This window comes from Crocuta crocuta, unplaced genomic scaffold (genome assembly GCF_008692635.1).
Source record: "Crocuta crocuta isolate KB4526 unplaced genomic scaffold, BGI_CrCroc_1.0 scaffold288, whole genome shotgun sequence".
Taxonomy (NCBI): domain Eukaryota; kingdom Metazoa; phylum Chordata; class Mammalia; order Carnivora; family Hyaenidae; genus Crocuta; species Crocuta crocuta.
Window position 1 is genome coordinate 2906948 of NW_027532607.1, and position 20931 is coordinate 2927878.

The following is a 20931-nucleotide window of genomic DNA, read 5'->3' on the forward strand; positions in this document are numbered from 1 at the left end:
GGCTTGTACCTCTTCCAACCCTCCCCCTCCCCTCCTGCTCCATGTACTAAATTTTCCATCATAGTTCTTCTATTTTTTTTATTTTGTATTATCTTTTTTAAGTGTTTATTTATTTTTGAGAAAGCAAGAGATAGAGTGCAAGTAGGGGAGGGGCAATGAGAGAGGGAGACACAGAATCCGAAGCAGGCTCCAGGTTCTGAGCTGTCAGCACGGAGACCAATGCAGGACTCGAACTCACACACTGTGAAATCATGACCTGAGCTGAAGTCAGATGCTCAACTGAGCCACCCAGGGACCCCTCCATCATGGTTCTTTTAAAACCATGTGCTACAAAACACATGTAAGTCTTTATGTCCACACCCAGAGCAGACCCCAATGTGGGGCCCAAATCCATGACCCTGAGATCAAGGCCCAAGCCAAGATCAAGAGTCAGATGCTCAACTGACTAAGCCACCCAGGAGCCCTTTTATGTCATAGTTTTATTTAAACTCTATATACATCCTGATCAATTCTTTCTGACCCAACTCACAAGTGTAGGTGTAAATAAGGTGTCAGGAGCATGTCTAAAAATCAAATCTCAACACATTCCCCCAGCAGAGAGATGTACTCTCAAAATATTGCTGACAACATGTCTTCATTTTTCAAATACTTACTGAGTGCCTACTAGGCGTGGGAAGGAACATCAAGATGTGAAACCTGAAGGTCAAAGAATTTGCAACCTAGAAGCTGGGGCAAGGCAAAGGCATGAATGCATATGGGGAATGGCAGCACCTGGTGAGGGTCGAAGGCTGGGGCAGGTGCACATGTGAGGCCCACTGGGGGTGAGCAGGGCCGAAATCAGCCAGCCGCCTCTCACCCTGGCAAGGGTAGCAGCCATCCAGGCTAGGGGCTATTTTCTAAAACACAAACACGCTGGCCCCACCAACTGGTACATGGGCGTGTTTGGGCTAGGCGAGGACCTTCAAGGATCTAAGAGACTAGAAGAAATAGAACCTATTCCCCATCTGCCGAAGGCTGTGACTGTTAAGAACAAAAGACAATCGACATGAAACAGATGCTTTAGAAAGTCCAGAACCCCCTCAACATACAAAGCTTTGGTATTTAATCTGCTGTGATGGAGACATTTTAACAACTCGTACAATTCTCTGCTAGAGGCAATTAAGAGTTACCTTGGTGATCAACATAAGGCTTGAAGGCCTGAAGGATTTTTGGCACAGCCACCCCCATGTCAAGTTCCGTCAGAGTTAGTTCATTCATAAAGTAGGGGAGCTAGAGGAAAGAAGTAAACAATGAATGAGACATTAGTTACCTGGTCAGTGTTAGAATTCAACATACTCTCAGAAGGAATGACGGTCAAGGTTTACATTCCAAGGATACATTCATTTAACCAAAATTTATTGAACACGTACCACATACTAGGCATCATCCTACAGAGAGAGCTGTGGACAAGTCAGATGAGGTACTTGCTCTCATGGGGTTTATGGTGGAGAGGTGGAAACAGATAAAGAAATAGACAAATGATCTGAGAGAGTGATTAGTGTTACAGAGACAGTAAGTAAGGTCGTGGGACAGAGGGAGCCGGGGTGTGGGTGGGGGGTGGCTATTTTGGCCAAGGGAGTCAGTTAAGGCTTCTGGGAAGAATGCTATCTGGCTGAAGCCCTGACTGAGGAGAAGGAGCCAGCCATGTTGATCAGGTTAATAGCGCCTAGAGTTGGCTACAGTGTGGGAAAGTGGACCTCTCTTAGACTAATAATTGCTCCAACGTTTCTGAGAGGTAACCTCACAGTATTTATTAAAATCCTTGGGGAGAAAAATTTCACATCCCTTGACCCAGTGCTGGATATATGTACCTTTTGCCTGCCCTGGATTCAAGTTCCTCACTCTACCTGGAGAGATTGGTTGGTGCAAATGATATCGATGAGCTATCCTGCTCTCTGGCTTCTGCCTGGGCTTGGCCCATGGGATACACCAATGGGCAGGGAGGGGGAGAGGTACACGGGAAGAGTGTTGTCAGAAATCTGTCCCCTCCCTCTGTTTAAGGCCAGCGCTCCTGGCAGACAGGCAACCTCTCCACGCAGCCATGCTGCCCGAGGTCTTGTAATTGCTCCTTGCTTTCGTCCCTGCAGGGAGTGGTAACAGCTCCCCTCTGCTGCCAGCCCTGGGTCCAGCCCTATCCCTTGTGGTTTCCCTACACTGGCCCACATATTTATAAATCTTTCCCTTAACAAACTCTCCTCTCAGTTTACTCCCCTTGAGTGTGCCAACTGTTTCCTGCTGCGACCCCAACTAATATAGAAACAGTAGGAATTTGCTCTAAAGGAAATAATCTGAATACTAATATGCTTAGAAATTCCTACTTTGCCTCAAGATGACAGAATTCATCCATCCATGTTTCTTTCACCTGAATTTATGTATGTGTATTATTATTATTGTTTTAAACCTGTAGTCCATTCCTCATTTCAGTATAAAACATAAATTAGAGATCCACCTTAATTTTTTTTTTTCCAATGGCTAGTCAGGTCTGTCTTACTGAACAACCAATACTTTCCCCACTAACCTGTAATACCCCCTTTAAATATGAGATTCCCAGTATGCTGGACCTGTATAGAGCTGTTTTTTTCCTACCAGTATCAAACTGCTTTTATTACTGTAGTGTTATATTTTAAAGTCTGGCAAGTCTCTCTCCTTTCTTTCCCCCAGAATTTTCTTATTCTCATGAGTTCTCCATTTAAACATCAGAACAATTTTATAAAACTTAGAATGTAGTTGCGAGTTGTTGTGCTGTTGTTTTTAATATATGCTAAACATGTCCCACAAAATGAGGTAGCGTAGGCACAGATTTAATGCCTACTTTGGCTGGACCTCTTCAGTTGTCGATTCTGGTGACGATTCACCAGAGAACTCCACCTCTGCTTTTTTGCAGGGGTGGGGCGTTTAAAGAGCTTATGATGTCTGTGATGGACAAAGTGTGACTAGAGGCAGTACCCAAACGTGCGTGTGAATTGGTGCTTGCTGTATTTGGATAACCTTTTTCCAAGGCATCAGTGTTATGTGGCAGTTGGCCTCCCAATCAGCCTACGGAATGCTACTTGGCCAAGAATGTAGCCAAATTCTCACACCCTTGCACTGTTTTGTCTATCATCATCACTCTAACACCCAGTGAGTCAGGGGCACACTGGGTTTCTGTGGGAACAGGAGTCTGACACTGACGGAGGGGAGTGAATGCAGAGGTGGTCTGAATGCCCAGACCCCTGCCCAACATCCCAGCCCTCCCACCCTGTGCCCTGCAGTCCCTGCAAGGGCCGAGGAGGGACCTGAGCCAAAGGAAGGGTTGAGGGACCGGGGACTGAGAAAGACGTGGCAGGGCTGAGCTGGGCTCTAATCACCAGTAAGCAGAACGGGGAGGGGCTCAGCAGGACCTGGCTTCCTACTTATTCACCAGAGTGCCTCCAACTCTAAACTCCCAAGATTCTAGAACATTTCTAAGCACTCTCCCCCTCCAAATCACAACTGATCTGAATCAAAACTCTCAGGTCCAGGCCCTAGCCTGGTGAGCATCCTTCCTACTCTGCAGGGAAAGGCAAGGAAAGGTCATTCCTTCTGCTCTTTTCAATCAGAAACTCTCTTCTTTCCACCCAAAGGCCCCACAGTGAGGTAAGAACCCACTGCTTGTTCTTTACCCTCCCTGGTAAACCCAGCTGGACAGTTAGGGGTATGGAACATTCTCAGGTTGGTGGGGGGAATGCTGGAAGCCATTTGTGATAACAGCATTTGCTGACCTGGGCACAAGAGGCCCATGATGACCAAGGCCCCACAGCGATGTGGGGAGGGGCTGGCTGAGGCCAAGATGTACTTGCTGTTGGGGCAGAAAGTCAGCTTGTTTTAAACCATCACTGGGCACCAGATACACACACAGGGCTGCTCTTTCACAACATGAGTCATTCTCATGTGCGAGGGTGACAATCTGAGACTACAGGGCAAGGACATCAGAGTTCTCCACCTGTCAGGCCTTGCGGGAAGCAGGAGGCAGGGGAGATCTTCATCACAGCGGACAGCTCTGGCTCTTTCAGCCATTCCGGCTCTTGTACTCGCTGTTAACCAACACTCGCTACCAGGTTTAGTCCTTCTTGGGATATTTGCATGCTGGTGATAATAAGACTTCTTCTGGCAAGGGTGGTGGCAGGCTCAGGTTTTGAGTAATATCCTGCTCCCTTTCTGTTTATTCCATCACATCCAGGGTCTCCTCTGGTCTGCAGGGGGACAGTCAGGGCTGGCAGCTCAGGTCAAGGTGGAGGTGCTGAGGCTAGCAATGGAGGGGTACAGCCTGCCTCTGAACTGTGGGGACTACTGAATCTAGGCCACTCTTCTCCCTTCCAACCTCCTAGCGCTTCTGACCTCACAACACAAAAGGCAGCTTTATGTCTGTAAACTGATAAAGCCCGTGACCAGCATGGAGAAAAGACAAAAGTAAAAGACTTGCCCTCAACTTCCTCTGGGATGAGAGAACCCAGTGATCTCCACCAGGAAGGCAGAAGTTCCATGGACTTCCAGCACCAAAGAGAAGCCAATGTGTGTGACAGGGAGAACAGTGTCCCGTCCGGAGGTGAGGCATGCCCTGCTCTCTGCCTCCCATGCCAGGACCCCCAGCCCTCATGCTCGGGGAAGGGTCTCTGGGAAAAGAGCAGTGCCGACTTCACTTGTGTGTCCTGAACCAGGAACTCAAGCTCTCCATCATTTTCCAAGGAGGGGGAAGAGGCTGGGGGAGCTCCAGCGTGGCTGCTTGTTTACAAACACGGGAAGGTTACTGCTGCTTCCTGCCCTCCCCTTGGACCTAGCTGGCAGAATGGTTTCAACCCTCAATCTACCTGAAAAACAACAGGCTGACCTATGTTAACTGAGCCCTCACAAATCCTTGCCCCAAATTCTGCCTCGAAATCCACACTTCCAGCTCAGAAGGCAGCCTCTCCTCTTCATCAGGGGTCAGGGCAGAGATGACACTGGCCTGCGGCTGGCAGACACAGCTTATCAGGGCTTGACTGAGCTGTAAGACACTTGGTCTGTCACCCAAAGGGGTGACAAAAGTCACATCGAAGCTTTTCCGCGCCCACATTTTCCTTGTAAGGCAATTTTACCTTAGCTCACAGTTTCTTAACCTGGGGTCCTTGAACTCTCTGAAGTCATGGGCAAAATTCTGCATGACTATGCATTTTTCTAGGGAAAGGATCCATTTATTTCTGCGTCTCAAAGGAATCTATGACCCAGGACGATCCACTGATTTAAGCTGCTGACTATGCAACTTCTCAGTGAAGATTGGGGGACCAAAGTGACTCTTCCTTGGCTGGGTCTTCACTGGGTCAAAAACTTACTTCTAAGTAACCTAAACAAGGTCTCTGGGTTGGCAGAGGTGGTACCAAGTTAGTCATTTAGTGGCAATCATGAGGAATATTTATGCAGTTTAAAATTGTTTCCAAGTGGGCCCTTGATCAGCACCAGGCCTTTTTTTCAGCAAAGAGAGAGCCCAAAATAAAATACCATCTGGCCAGAAGTAAAGGTCAAACCCAGACACATTTAGAGTCCCACGCTAACTTTCCCAGCCTTGAGAGGCAGCGCGACTTGGGAAACGAGTCTATAGTCTGGCACTTTCTTCAGCAAAGATGGTGTGGCCCTCAGACCGTGAGGCTAGGTAGGCTCTGGAAATACAATTAAGTTCCTTACTAATCTAAGGATAACAGTGGTCTACATGACAAACCAGCTACAAAAGCTCATTATTTTCCAACATCAAATTCTGGACTATCAGCTAAAATAGATAACAGTGTGGGAAACACAAAGGAAAAAGTAAATAGGAACATTCATTAAGTCTCCAGGTGTGGTTAGTCATAGGGCCAAGGTCACGGCCATGTTGTTCTCATATGTTCTCTGCTTTAAGCCAAATTTTCACTTAAGGTATAAGGATACAAAACTTCCAAATTAAGAAATATGAAAATTGGAAGCCTCTTGTGTGGAAAATGATACCTTTATTTTGCTGAGTTTCATTTGGATTTTCTTAGACACCAGATCAGACCAGTATTTCTCTCCTAAGAAATCCCAAAACATTCTTCCAAGCAAAGCGTTCACCCAGGCTTCCTGTTCTTCCTCCTCCGAGGGTGCGGCCTCTGGCAACTGGCAAAAGAAAAGGAACCAAAATTAGCTGGAAAGCAACTGGAGAACAAGACAGGTGCTTATTTTTACAAAGTCACTGAAGGTCCCTTCCTATAGAGATGGGCGACTATGGGAGTTGTATTTCTTCCCTATAAATTACAAGCCTCACATTATGTCAGTGAATAGAAAAAGGGAAAAACAAAAGCCACCATCACAGATAAAACTCCTCTTTGTGTGTGTGTGTGTGTGTGTGTGTGTGTGTGTGTGTGTGTTTTCCCTACCAGTCTCCCTGTGAACCAGCAAATACTTCATACAATCAGGTCAACCAGATTGCCCTACCTCCCAAATTACCTTGATACCCACTTCTGATTAATGACATCTCTGATTAAATATCTGCCTATCTTTCTTCCAGCTGAGGCTTCCTGGACAAAGGAACCAGGCTGGTCCTCACAAAGCAGCCTAAAGGCCTCCAGTGCCCGGGACTCCTATAGTCAGTCAGATCTTGTGAACTCATTGCCCTCTTGGGTAAGGGGGGGGGGGGAGGGTGCTTAAAAATACTGCTGCCTGGGCCCTATACCCAGAGATACTCATTTAAGTGGGTATCAGAATTTTCAGAAGCTCTCTCACTGATGTACTGAATGGGTGAGGTGGAGAACCACAGCCCTGGATTAGAGAGAGCCCACTCTCGAGAGTTCTGTGTAGTTCTTACAGCTGTTCTCCCCAAGTCAGCCCAGTGAGATACCCTGGGCCTCACCCCCACTTGGTACAATCAGTCTTAAACATCTAGCATGGCCAGCGTGTGAGGCGGGAGAAGAACAAATCTGAGTTCATTTCTGGTTTCCAAAGCTAATCATCAGATGATGGACTCCAGAGGGGGCCAGGTAGGGTGAGGCGGAAGAGGAGCAGTACTGCCATCCGCTGAGGATGTGGCAGGGTACCTGGCAGTGCAGGTAATGCCTGCTGACCATCACCGCTGTCACTGTTGCTGCCCACTGACCCTGCACCAGACCCTGTGGTAAGCCTGTTTCTCAGGCTCCCTCATTTTCGCCTTACAATGCCCCCTGAAACATGGAACCTTTACTTCTATGTTAGGGATGAGGAAACTGACTTGGAGCCATTCGATGTCCTGAGGTCCCTCATTTATCGGCACAGCCTGACTCAGAGCCTCCTTCTCCCTGATCTCCACCTGCTCTGTCCTGAGGGAGCAAGATGGTGCGACTGGCACCTGGTAAGACAGACATTTCCTTATGCTGAGGTCTCCAATTAGACTACAGCCTTACAGAAACAATTAGCCTTGGAAAGCAAAGACCAAAAAAAACCCAAACCAAACTAGAAATGCAGAAATCAGCAAATTGCTCACCCTTTCTCTTCCCTCTGTGGTATATACAAATGCACCTGCTCTGACCTTACGGGCTGCCTGAGGCCATAATGCACATCAGATGCCCTCAACCTCTCCACACCTTCTGTGTGTATGTGTGTGTGTGCGTGCACGTGCACGCGCATTCACGCCAGTGCTGTCTGTGGCAGGCAGCTGTAACTGCCCACATCACTGCTGTGTGCCTCGGCCAGGGGGGCTGTCCCAGGTAGCCTGGTGCTTATGGACTTCACACTTGGAAATCTGATGACTTGTGAGTACCCCAAAGGTCCGTGGCATGTACCTGTCCAGACTTTCCCAAAGCCTGGAGTTCTAAGGGTCTGAGGCAGGGGAACCAGTCACTGAGCTTGTACACTGAGCTTGCACCCACTTGTCCACTAATCTCGTCAGAGCAGATGCGTCTCTCTCTTTGGGGGTCAGGGAGTTTGCTTGTGGTTTTTAATCTAATGTTAACGCGTATAAGGGGAGACTATCAGGGGATATTTTGTGTTCTAGGAGTCCTTTAAATCTGCGTGTTTTCATGACTGTCCCTCATGAATGTTGGGTCTCATTAAAAAAAAAACTAAACTCGGGGCGCCTGGGTGGCTCAGTCGGTTGAGTGTCTGACTCTCGGTTTCAGCTCAGGTCACGATCCCATGGTTTGTGGGACTGAGCCCCACATCGGGCTCTCTCTCTGCCCCCCCCCTGCTCATGCTATCTCTCTCAAAAATAAATAAAACATTAAAAAAAAAAAAAAAGCTAAACTCTGGGGGCACTGGAGTGGCTCAGTCGGTTGAGTGTCTGACTCTCGGTTTCAGCTCAGGTCACGATCCCATGGTTTGTGGGACTGAGCCCCACATCGGGCTCTCTCTCTGCCCCTCTCCTGCGCACACACTCTCTCTCTCAAAATAAAAAAATGAACTTAAAAAACAATTAAACTCTTGTTTAAAAAATAATACATGTTGGTCATTCCAACATTTCAATGGTTATACAGTATCTCTTTGCTTTCCAGTGCTGTAATATCTTTTGATATTAACCAAGATTTTTTTTTTAAAGATTTTAAGTAATCTCTGTATCCAACATGGAGCCTGAACTAACAACCCAGAGATCAAGAGTCACGTGCTCCCCCGGCTGAGCCAGCCAGGTGCCCCTAAACCACACATTTCTGCCACCGGTCCTGGGTGCAGGAGCAGAAGTCTGTGATGACCCAGCACTCAGCCATGCCACACGTGACATGGTTTGGGAATCACTGTTCTCTCTGCCTGAACATCTGCGCCCACCCCCAAGGGGATACGGTCCAGCTTCTCTGAGGTTATGGTCTTGGAGTCTCATCAGATTACCTACACAGACTTCCGAGTAAACACCCATCCGAGGACAATGTCCTCCTCCCCTGGGCATTTAGGCATTGCCAAGTTGTGCCCACACAGGGCAGCGCATGTCTTGCTTAGATCTGTGGGCAATGTAAGAGGATTAGTTACTTTCACGTCTCAAGTGGGGGAGTCTAACCTTTATTAACCTTTCTTGACAACCCTAGTTATTCACAGCAAACAGGTTTAGCACAAGAGAGCAAGAAACAAAGCCTATTTCACAATTTATGTTCCAAGCCAAAGGCATATGATGTGGAAACAAATTTCTGAAATAACCGACAAGAAGGTTGTTTTTTCTTTTCAATACTTCCTTCTACAGGCTTCTCTCTCCACAGACTCATTGGGAACAAAGAAAAATCCAAGAGCAGCAGAACATTGACAATGTATCAAAGCAGCTTTATGAACAAAATCTGGCTACACTGGGCTACTAGAAAGAACTCATTTCCAATGAATGTCATAAAAATTTAAGAGCTTAAAGAATAAATATGCATATGTTTCCTAACATTGCTATTTGCCTGCAGGAAGGAATGTGAGAAGGATATTCATTTCACCATTTCAACTGTATTAATACGTTTAGATAGGGTAACTTTCTCAAAATGACTTCCAAAAAAGGGTCTGGAGAGTCCGACGGCCTGAAGCTCAAGGAGTCTATCATAAGTGTTTGAGATGCTCTTGGGATATAGTTTATTTTTAGTTTATTTTTTAATGTTTGTTTATTTTTGAGAGAGAGTGAGCAAGTGAGCAAGTGAGCGAGCACGAGCGGGGGAGAGGCAGAGAGAGAGGGAGGCACGGAAACTGAAACAGGTTCCAGGCTCTGAGCTAACTGTCAGCACAGAGCCTGGTGTGGGGCCTGAACTCACAAACCACAAGATCATGAGCCAAAGTCAGACCAACTGAGCCATCTCGGTGCCCCATGGGTTCATTCGCTTTTTTATTATTCAGTGGTAAGAGTCCTTTATTCTAGGTACTAGAATATCAGATATATGATTTGCAGACACTTTCTCTCATTCTGCGGATTGTCTTTTCACTTTCTTGATGGTACTGCTTGCAGTATAAGCTTTTAATTTTGATGAAATCTAATTTATCTCTTTTTTTTTTTTGAGAGAGAGAGAGAGAGAGTGTATAAACTTGGCAGATGGGCAGAAGGAGAAAGACTCTTAAGAAGAATCCACACTCAGAGCTCAATGGGGCTCAATCCCATGACCCTGGGATTATGACCTGAGCCAAAATCAAGAGTTGGATGCTCAACTGACTGAGCCACCCAGGCGTCTCTAATTTATCTTTCTACATTTGTAAATGTAAAATTTACATTTTTGGTTGCATGTACTTTTGGTGTCCTATCTAGAAAAAGCTTTATGTGACTCCAAGCCACAGAGGTTAATGCTTATGTTTTCTTCTGAGAGCTTTATAGTTTTAGCTCTTACACTGAGGTGTATGATCCTTCTGAGTTGATTTTTGTGTGTGTGGTGTGAGGTAGGGATCCAACTTCATTATATTGCCACATGGATACCACTTGTTCCAGCACCATTTGTTGAAAAGACTAGTCTTTCCTTCTCCCCTCTCCCTGAACTGTCTTGGCATTCTTTTCTGTATCCTTTCTAAAATTTATTTCTTTATTAAAAAGTTTTTTTAATGCTTATTTTTGAGAGAGATGAGAGAGCATAAGTGGGGGAGGGGCAGAGAGAGAGGGAGACACAGAATTTGAAGCAGGCCCCAGGCTCTGAGCTAGCTGTCAGCACAGAGTCTGACACAGGGCTCGAACCCACCAACTGTGAGACCAGGACCTGAGCCAAAGTCAGACACTTCACCGACTGAGTCACTCAGGTGCCCCTAAAATTTATTTATTTATTTATTTATTTTTTAATGTTTTATTTATTTCTAGGAGAGAGAGAGAGAGAGAGACAGCGTGAACAGGGGAGGGTCAGAGAGAGAGGGAGTCACAGACTGAAACAGGTTCCAGCACTGAAACAGCCCGACTCGGGGCCTGAACCCACGAACCGCGAGATCATGACCTAAGCGAAAGTTGGACGCTTAACCGACTAAGCCACCCAGGCGCCCCTAAAATTTATTTTTAAATTAGCTATATGGATTCATGTTTTTTTTTTTCACTCACTGTATTAGGAGCACTTTTCAATTCCACTTTTAAATGTTTGAAAAGCTCTCTTTGAGCAGAGAAAGGGGAAGTTTTGGAAAACCACTCTGCCAATCAAGATTTCCTGGTTTCTGTTTGATTGCTATTTGCTTTTTAGGGTTCTCATCTCCTGACAACAGGAAACAAGGAGTAATATCTTGTGATCCAGTTTATAGGTAACAAGATAATTAGTAGAACTGGTAATAATGAAGACAGGACACTCCAAACGTGAGAGGCCTACATTATCCCTAAACATTTATGATGTTTCCTGGATAATGAGCGTGGGCGTGACACGATTGAGTATCAGAGCCTTGCTGGAGGACAGGCACAACACCGATGGCCCTCCCTCCCAGGCAGGCCACTCTGGGGCACAGAGAACTAGCAGCCTCCCTGGGCAAATCTGCAGGCAGCCTGTGTAGTCTCCCTTCCTGAGGTAACCACACTAGGGGTAATGCTAGGCCACCTGTAGACATTTTTAAAAAGAGAGTTTCCTTATTTTCTTGTTTTCTTAATTACTATTTAAATCTCCTCCTCAAACCAAGCACACCACCTTGATGAGACAAGAAAGCTCTGGTCTCCTCAGCCAGCCTCATGGCGTCACAACTATTCGAGAGGTTAAGCTGCCTGAGTGGTGAGAAAATGGTGCCAGTACCACAGGGGTGTGGAGACTTCAGAGGCTTGCACAGCCTGTGGCTGTGGGACACCAAGCAGTCGTGAGGGCCAGTCAGGGCTCAGTAACTGGTCACTAACCACTACCCAGGTGGAGAACCAGGCCCTTCCTTGATAAGAGTGGTTTTATAATTCACATTTTAGAATTTGAATATAATGCAGAATCCCCTGAATATGTTTTTAATTATTGTAAGAATAATCACAACATTACTGTATTGTTTTAGCACCATTCAATACAAACCTAGTCTTTGTTTACTAATCATATCCTGGGTGTTTGTAACATGAGTTTGGCTCCCGAGCACCAGTGGCCTCATTCACCTCCTGACCTAGTTTGGCACTGGGTGAACGTGAGAAAGGAGGCCCAGTGGATGGAAGCTGCCATTAGACTTGGAGCCCTCAGGGTAAGAGATGTTCTGACCACGGCCTACAGGGGCGGCAGCAGTGGGGCAGCGGGGAGAGGAGGGGTTGAAGCAAAGGCTGGAGCTGCGTTCCAGGCTCCCGCTATGAAAGAGGAGGGGACCTGCTACCCTGGGTAAGCTCTGGCTGGTGGCTGACACCGACAACGTGACAGTGTAACTTGAAAAAATGTCAAAGGTTCCTTTTTGTCTCTGAGCCCTTTGAGTTTCTCTGGGACTCATTATGTCAGAGGCAGTGGACCCTAAGAAATAACCTGGCCCAGTCTGTGGCAGGAAGAATGAACACTAATCACCACAACCAAAGGGTCCATATTTGGCGAGACTGTGGGGAAAAAGGCAGTCATGAATGGTGGGAACGAACATGGTGCAACGCTTATGGAAGGGGTTGGGTAATACCTAACGACAGTACATGTGCATTTACCTTCTGATCTAGCAATCTCACTTCTAAGATTTTACACTCCCAACAATACAAAAATACACAAACTATTCACTGCAATATTGTTTGTAATTGCAAAATACTGGAAACAACCTATATGCCCCTATAGAAGAGAGAATGTATATATACTCTGAAACATTTGTACAATGGATTAAGTACTTTGCAGCTGTTCAAAAACAAGAGGAGGGAGAGACATCCATGAACTGATGTGGAGCGATGTCCAGAATGTACTGGTAAGTGAAAAAAGTAAGGTATAAAAGAGTAGCCATAATATGCTACCATTTGACTAAGACAGAAGGGGCAATAAAACCAGAAAGGATAAACTAGAGACTAAGGAGACTGGCTTATGGCAGGGGATGAGTGGGAACGGAGGAAAGGAAGAAACAGGGTGGCGGTGATGGCCCTTTTCTGAGTAGGTCTTTGCACAGCTTTGATCTCTGGAGCCTTGTTAATGTTTCACATGTGTGTGCACACGCGCACACACACACACACACACACACAAATTAAAAATGGGGGGAAAAGGTCCTCATTTACTCAAACTGCAAAATTAATAAGAAATCAAACTGGTTAATAACTATTTCCACTGAGTTAATTAAAGGAAAGTGTGAAAAGTAATAAAAGTACTAGGAAGTTATAGCAGATCTTCCTTGCCAAGAATGACACAATGATATTTCTCATCCTATATGCTCTTCCAAGTACTTGCTGCTTCTTCAGCAAGAAGCAAAATCTATAGCCTCCATGCTTGAACCCGGGAAGGTATGCTGACTGCTCTAAGAGAACATGATGGAAGTGATGTTATTTTATTTCCAAGACCAGGTCATAAAAGGTGATATGGTGTCCGCCTGGCTCTTTCTCTAGGGAGACTTGTCCTCGGAACCCAGTCACCAGGCCACATGGAGAAGTGAGCTCCCGGCCGGCTACCGGCATCTGTGTGCCAGCTGTGGGAGTGAGGCACCCTGGGGGCAGCTCCTCCGGCCCCCAGTCCAGCCTCCTCAGCTGACACTGTATGGAGCAGAGAGAAACCTTCAGTGACAAGCCTAGTCAAAGTGCAAGTCGGTAAGTAAAATGAATAACTGTCAGGCCGCCACACACTTTAGGCAGGCTAAATGGATGCAGGAGCCCAGCACCAGACCTCACATGCCTTCTTCAGAAGGACAACCATGCCGTTCACACAATTCTGCCTCTCTGGTGTCCCAGCCCATGCAGACTAGAGTCACTGCATTAAGGGTGGGGGTGGAAGACGGGGATAAGCACTCAAGGAAAAGCAACTAGAAGGACTGTACAAACAGTAGCCTAGTGACAATAAAGGGCCACAGAATTTGCAGCCAGGGATGGTTCCGACGGGGGTGAAAAACCTCTGACCTCAGCAGGCCTGGATGACGACAAGCTTGGATTTCTGTTTGTTGTTAAGTTCTTAAATTATCAAGATTAAATCATCCCTGCCTGTTCTGCCTAAGGGGGCCAGGAAATGCAATGTGGTTTTTGAAGATTTTCATCAGACTCAGAAGAGGAAAAACATGTTCTGATGCTCAAAGAGGTAAACGCCAAATACTCAGAAAGGAGGTTTGCACTACAGAATCCCCCCAGTGACAGAGATGCTGGCTGCAGGGGCTGGGCTATGGGCCATCAGGGCTGCCCAGCCCCTCCTGGGGCTTCCACAGTCCCCAATGGGGACATAATACAACAAACACATGTACCACACACTGAGGAAACAATGTTCTAAAACATGCTTGTTTTGTTTTGTTTTTGAGAGAGAGAGAGAGAGAGCGCGAGCTCACAGGGAGGGGGGGGGGGGGGGGGGGAAAGGGCAGAGAGAGAGAATCCTAAGCAGGCTCCACATGTCAGTGTAGAGCCTGATGTGGGGCTCGATTTAGCGACCATGAGAGTCAGATGCTTAACTGACTGAGCCACCCAGGTGCCTGTTTTTGTTTTTGTTTGAAATTTAAGGAACTCTTTTAAAAAGCAAGACTTTTATTACATAATTTTCTTACATTAGTATACAATTATCTTCTTGATTTCTGATTTCCCTGAGTCCGATGAGAGTGTAGACAGCTGATAATGCAGGGAGAAAAGGGATTTGGGGATGGGGGATTCACTGGTGGTAAACAGGACATTCCTAGAATCATTTTATATTACCCAACTCTGGCCTAGAGGAATGTCAACTTCCCACACTAGCTGGTAGCTTAGGGCAGAGGGCAGAGGCGGTGGGTGAGAGGCCAGCAGGGGCATCTGGTCTGTTTTTGGCTGACAGCCAGCTGAGTGTGGGTTCAGAGGCCTCTTCCACATGGAAGAGGATCCACGAGATGAATGAAAACCCATGACTGGCTAACAGAGCAAAGAAGGCGGCACCGAGTGCTTCCCGTTAAGAACAGAAATATAGTCACTGCAAGAGGTCAAACACTTTAGCAAGTTACTGAACATGAGAAAAATAGGTTTTGGGCGGCACAGGCAGGAGGCGGTGCTTTGGGCCCAAGCGGAGGAGGCCCCAGGTCCAGCGCAGTTTCAAAATGGCCAGCAAAATGGCAGTCGTGGCAGCTGAGGGCCTGGGGGCCTCAGGCCAGGCTCTGTACATGCCGTCACTTAGCAACTGTGAAATTAAGCTACTTAACTCGGGTGAACCTGTTTCTCCATCTGCAAAATGCAGAGAACACCATTTAATCTGCAAGACTGTTTAAGGGATCAGGGTCATTCTATGGAAGTGCCTTAAACACCAGGCGTATGGCAGCTTATAGTCTTTATCTTATTGCAGATGCCTTTAGTCAATGTCCAGCTTGTTACACTGTGGGAATAATGCTCGTGGTGAATCTTCAAAAGCACTGGACGTAGCCAGCGCATCTGAGAATTTGAGAATACAAAGGTAACTGAGGAATTAGACCTCTATCGCTCACGACTCTGAGGGCATCCCCGCTGACTGCCCAGTTGCTAGGGTCAGAGGTTAGGAGTGATCTTTGGCCCGTCCGGTTCCCTCACGCCCCACCCCTAAGTCACCAGCACATCCAGCCAGCTGCCCTCCATCACGTCTCCCAACTCCAGCGGTTTTCCCCTCCGCAGCCGGAGCTGCCCCTCACCTGCTCTCTTCCTCCTACTACCCACTCTCCACAAAAAGCTGCTTCTAACCTTAAATAGATCAACATTATGCCCTGCTCAAAACCCTCCCAGTGCGTCCTGCCCTTCTTAGAACTGACCCCACGAGGCCCTGCCTCTCCATCACCACACTGGCCTTGTCGCAGTTCCGTGAATACGCCAACCACATGCTTCCCCCTGGCCTCGGCCTCGGCACTCTCTGGCCTCTCCCCTGGAATGCCACTCCCACACAGATCCCATGATTCACTTCCTCACTTTGGTCAGATCTCTGCCCAAATGTCACCTCCTCAAGGAGGCCCTCCTTTTTTTTTATGTGGGTTTTTTTTTTTTTGTTTTTTTTTTTTATTTCTAGGAGAAAGAGAGACAGCGTGAGCAGGGGGGTCAGAGAGAGGGAGTCACAGACTGAAACAGGCTCCAGGCGCCCAGCTGGCAGTCAGCACAGAGCCCGAAGTGGGGCTCGAACCCACGAACCGCGAGATCATGACCTAAGCGAAAGTCGGATGCTTAACCGACTAAGCCACCCAGGTGCCCCTCAAGGAGGCCCTCCTTGACCACCACTCTAAGAAAGCAATCTGGCCATTTTCCATCTTCCTACACTTGGCTTTACTCTCATTCTTGCCACCACCAGATGTTTGTTGCTTGCCATCTTCCCGACTAGCTAAAGTGCCAGCAACCGGAGGGCAAGGCTCTTAACTGTCTTGTTCGCTCCCACGTCCCCAGTGCCTAGAGCTGGGCCTGGTACACACAAGGCGCTCAGAGTGCTTACGCAGGTACAAGTGAGTTTGAGTAGAAAAGCAGAAAAGCCATGGCCCAGGCAGCCAGCTTTACCTTCTTCCCAGCTGTGGGGCTGCTCTCCGCACTCTGCACGGGGCTCCTTTGGGGGCTTCGGTTTTCCTGGGGGACACACCTGGCCATGTACACGCTGTAGTCTAGAAGCATCTTCTGCCGCACACTGCCCACCAGCTCCTTCTGCTTCGGCTGGGATATAAGCTCTTCGGCGCTGCCCTTGCTGCTGCTGCGGCTATGGCTCAGGTGCCCCGAGGGGCTGCTGTGTCTGCTGTATGAGGGCAAAACCCCTGCAGCAAAGAAGTGACAGCTGTTAATACACACGAAGAAAGTGATTAGAGTAAACGGAACATCGGACAAATTTCACTGGGTTAAGCTGAAAACCAACCAAAATGCTAACGAATGATTGTTTAAAAAAAATATTTATAAGGCTATTTCCTACCCTGAAAAATACCTTCTAATAAAAATGTTTTAGAATAGTTTTTATTCTTCTCCAAGATAATTCGGAGGAACTGATGGCCAGGAAGTCCAACTGGTAAGTACCTTTCTCATTTTTTTACCCCCTCATAGTCACTTAGGGTCAAATACAGAACCAATATACCCCCAGGGACAAATGGAAAGTGGGCAGAAAGCTAAGCACTCACCCATGGCTCAGGGCAATTCCAGACCTGCCATCTTTCATTCAACTAAGGTTTTCATCAAGTACTTTCTCTGGGCCAATTCCACATTTTTTTCCCTTCCACAGTTTGTCAAGCTGGTTTCCAGGGCCAATTTCACATTAAATGAAAAAATGAGACATAATCCCTGCCCTTGAATTTGGGCACCTAAGCAAATAAATCACAGCTCTCTATAATAATCATCGTAACTGAAGCCCGACTGAAGGATTTTCAGGGCAGAAAGAGGGGGGTGACTACCTCTGCCCAAGAAAGCCTCAGGCCTGACTTTCACCGGTAGTTTCCTCCAGGTTACCTCTTGAGGAAGTAGTTGGCATTTTCCTGGTGCAGGTGGGGGAAGGGCATTCCAGTTAGAGGGAACAGCATATGCAAAAAGCAAGGACAGGGCCCCAGAGGTCTAAAGAACACCGAGAGGTTCAGCAAAGGTCCAGGTGGGGTCCACTGGGACAGAGGGACGGGTCGTCAGTACCAATGTGAGTCAGGAAGCCAGAGGACTCTGCGTTTCTATGGTGATCTTAGGCCTGGCACGCCATGTTTAGGGTCAGGAGCCTAAGAGCACTAGCCTGCAATAGTGCCCTGACTTACCCACCTCCTTGTCACAACTAGGGTTCTCCTGATGTTTCTTCTCCCAGAGGAGTCACAGTATGTAAAAATAAATACAATCCTAAGCAACTAGGAAAGGCAAAAACCCATATATCTGCAAGTTGGTCCGTCCCTGGTTGATTAAATGATTCAGTGCAAAGGGTTGTAGTGATCAGCCTAAAAGGTAAATGATTCGTGAGAATACTCCTTAGACAATCATCAGTTCAGGGTGGGCTTCTTCCTTTCTACCTGGGAATCTCTCTCCGTTCTCCTTCAGGCTCTTTAAACATACGTAAGCATTTAGCACACGTCATTACCTGGTTTACTTCCAGAGACTCCAGGCGGCTTCTTGATTTCCGACTTCAATTTAGATGCCAGAATAAATCGCCTAAACCACTCCTCTTTCTCTCGGCCAGTTCTCCCAAAGAGATACAGTATCTGATCTCGCTGGCCAGATCTTGTTCCCTCCTGAGAATGGGGTGGCTTCTTAGGGTCCTCGCCTCCCAGCTCTCTCTCGGCTGGTGGTTTTTCTTCAGAAGTCTCTTTATCAGTCTGGGCCTTAGACATAAAGTCATCTTGTCGACCAAGCTCGATACAAATGGGGTACTTTTTATTCCAAATTCGTTTTCGAGCCAAACTTTTAGGTACAAGATAAATCTAGAGTGAAAGGGAAATGATGATTTACACGCAAAATTAAGAATTGGCCACACCGTGCACGCAGAACACAAATGCAAACTTTATAGCCCTTTGGACTAAAATGAATGTGAAATAAATTACACGTCTGTCTACAACATGACTATAAAAACTGGGATAGATTTTGGGGCGCTTGGCTGGCTCACTTGTTGGGAGTGTGTGACCCTTGATCTAGGGGTTGTAGGTTCAAGCCCCATGTTGGGTGTAGGGACTGCTTAAAAATAAAATCTTTAAAAAGAAAAACTGGGATAAATGTTTAGAAGTGACGTGCTGTTCTTCAAACTCATTCAGAAGTAGGAGTTAAGAATTCTGGGGGGCACCCGGGTGGCTCAGTTGGTTAAATGTCCGACTTCGGCTCAGGTCATGATCTCACGGTTAGTGGGTTCAAGCCCTGCGTCGGGCTCTGTGCTGACAGCTCAGAGCCTGAAGCCTGTTTCAGAGTCTGTATCTCCCTCTCTCTCTGACCCTCCCCTGCTCACGCTGTGTGTGTCTCCCTCTCTCAAAAATAAATAAAACATTAAAAAATTAAAAAAAAAAAGAATTCTGGGAGAATTACAGATATCTATAATTTTTAGGTAACAGTGGCACAAAACGTATTCAGTATTATCATCAACTAAGTTTGACTATCAACTGAGTTTAATAACCTTGGGCCAACCTCAAAAAAAAAATGAATTTATCAAACTAGATCTGGATGGGAACCTCAAGTTTATTAGCCTCGTGTGAATTTATACAAAAACTATTTTAAATATTTCTGCATTTGGGGTAAACTTAAAGATCTCATACATGAGTTATAACAACAGAGAACCTATAGCTTTTTGGAATAACAAATGATTTATGTTTCTCAAAAACAGAAGTATATAACACTTATCAAAATGTAGTTATTTTACATACCCATAAATTTCACATTTACATTAGTTATTACCCTACGCCACTACACATAGCTTTTTGTTTAACAGAAAAAAATAACTCTCAAAACAGATGAGTGTGTTATGCTTCATTCCTCAAAATGTGGCCCACAGACCAGAAGCAAGAGTATCAACTTGGAGCTCACACAAATGCAGACTCTCAGGACCCCCATTCAGAGCTACTGAAGTAGAACCTGCATTTAAAAAGATGCTTGGCTGATCTGCATGAAAAGTACTACCCTAATTTATACTAATACTTTAAACACACACGCGCGCGCGCGCACACACACACACGCACGCACAACGTTTTGAGGGGGAAAAATGCAGTTAAGCAACCAAGATTCCAAACGCTTTTCTTTCATTAACGTTTCCCAAGTTAGCTGGGCTCACTCACCTTGCTGTCTGAAAGGTCATAGATTTTCTGGCTGATGTAGGTAACCTCTGGCTTTGTTTCATTGTAGCTTGCCCTCCTGGATATATTTTTATTGGGCTTTGAAAGTCTTAAGGTCTCACCCTCAAGTCGAACAAAGACTGAATGGGTCAAAGTCGCATGGTAAGTTTCTGGATCATAGTTGTGAATCTCATTCATCCATCCCTGATGGAGAAAAACTTCCATTAGTAAAATTAAAGTACAAATCCGATTGGCTATGATAATGAAGACCATTGAGGGATTCGGGACACTGAAACCAAACCTAACTATGATGCCAGTGTCAATTCATTGGTGACCAGAGGTTGCTAAGACAAGTGCTCAGCTTGAAGGATAATTAGGGTGGAGGCAAAGTTTAGTATGTTTCTGATAACTAAAAATCTGGATTTCGGGAAGAATGATAATATCCATTTCTCTACAAAGAAGGTTCTTTTCTTTCTTCCTTTCTTTTTTAAAGCTAACAAGCAAATCAGGAAACTCAAAAGTGTTATTCACGTAAGTAGAGCAAGTCTCTCAGCCTGACCTCCTCTGGGGGTGAATAATCCCACCCAGTCTGGCCTTCTTAAATTAGCCAAGCTCATTCTCTTCTCAGCTCACCTGTAAACCATCTTGGGAATGTCACAGATCATATTAACCCATGCTACTATTCCAGGACTGAGAGAACACCTACCACTCCATTTCAGGCTCGCTGAAATCACACAGTAAGGCAGATGATCAGGAATTAGGCATTTAATATTATAGACACGATCAACAGTATGTCAAAATCCAAAGATATATAGTAACTTCAATGAGTAAAACAGTGCCCCAGGTCCCCCCTCAATCAACATAAATGTACTTACACACTGATCTTCAAAAAGAGTACACACATTAAAGTGTATGGACAACACACAAAAGCCTAACACACCATAAAATTATGCTAAAGCTCCTCCTCATAGCTGTGATCAATATTCATCATCTAATACTCTACCTGCCCCACAGTACTTTATCAGATGATACAATGGCCCAGATCTTCTTAAAAGAAGTTCTTGGGGGCACCCGGGTTGCTCAGTCGGTTAAGAGCCCAACTTCAGCTCAGGTCATGATTTCCTAGTCCAAGAGTTCGAGCCCTGCATTGGACTCTGCTGACAGCTCAAAGCCTGAAGCCTGCTTCAGATTCTGTCTCCCTCTCTCTCTCTGCCCCTCCACTGCTCATGCTCTGTATCTCTCTCTCCCCCTGCCTCTCAAAAATAAACATTAAAAAAAAAAAAAGAAGTTCTCTAGGGTATTTTA

At 46.2% G+C, this 20931-nt stretch overlaps 1 protein-coding gene across 2 annotated transcripts in view; it reads right to left on the reverse strand.

Annotated features, from left to right (window-relative positions):
• The window catches only part of TEX2 (testis expressed 2), a 74338-nt gene that overhangs the window by 23336 nt on the left and 30071 nt on the right, over window positions 1-20931 (reverse strand). For both annotated transcript variants that reach the window (XM_077780297.1, XM_077780298.1), the window contains exons 3-7: window positions 19630-19830; window positions 17955-18294; window positions 16424-16671; window positions 6013-6159; window positions 1170-1269 (exon numbers count right to left, since the gene is read on the reverse strand). In XM_077780297.1, coding sequence (XP_077636423.1) covers window positions 1170-1269; window positions 6013-6159; window positions 16424-16671; window positions 17955-18294; window positions 19630-19830 — 1036 coding nt within the window. The remainder of the gene's footprint in view (window positions 1-1169; window positions 1270-6012; window positions 6160-16423; window positions 16672-17954; window positions 18295-19629; window positions 19831-20931) is intronic.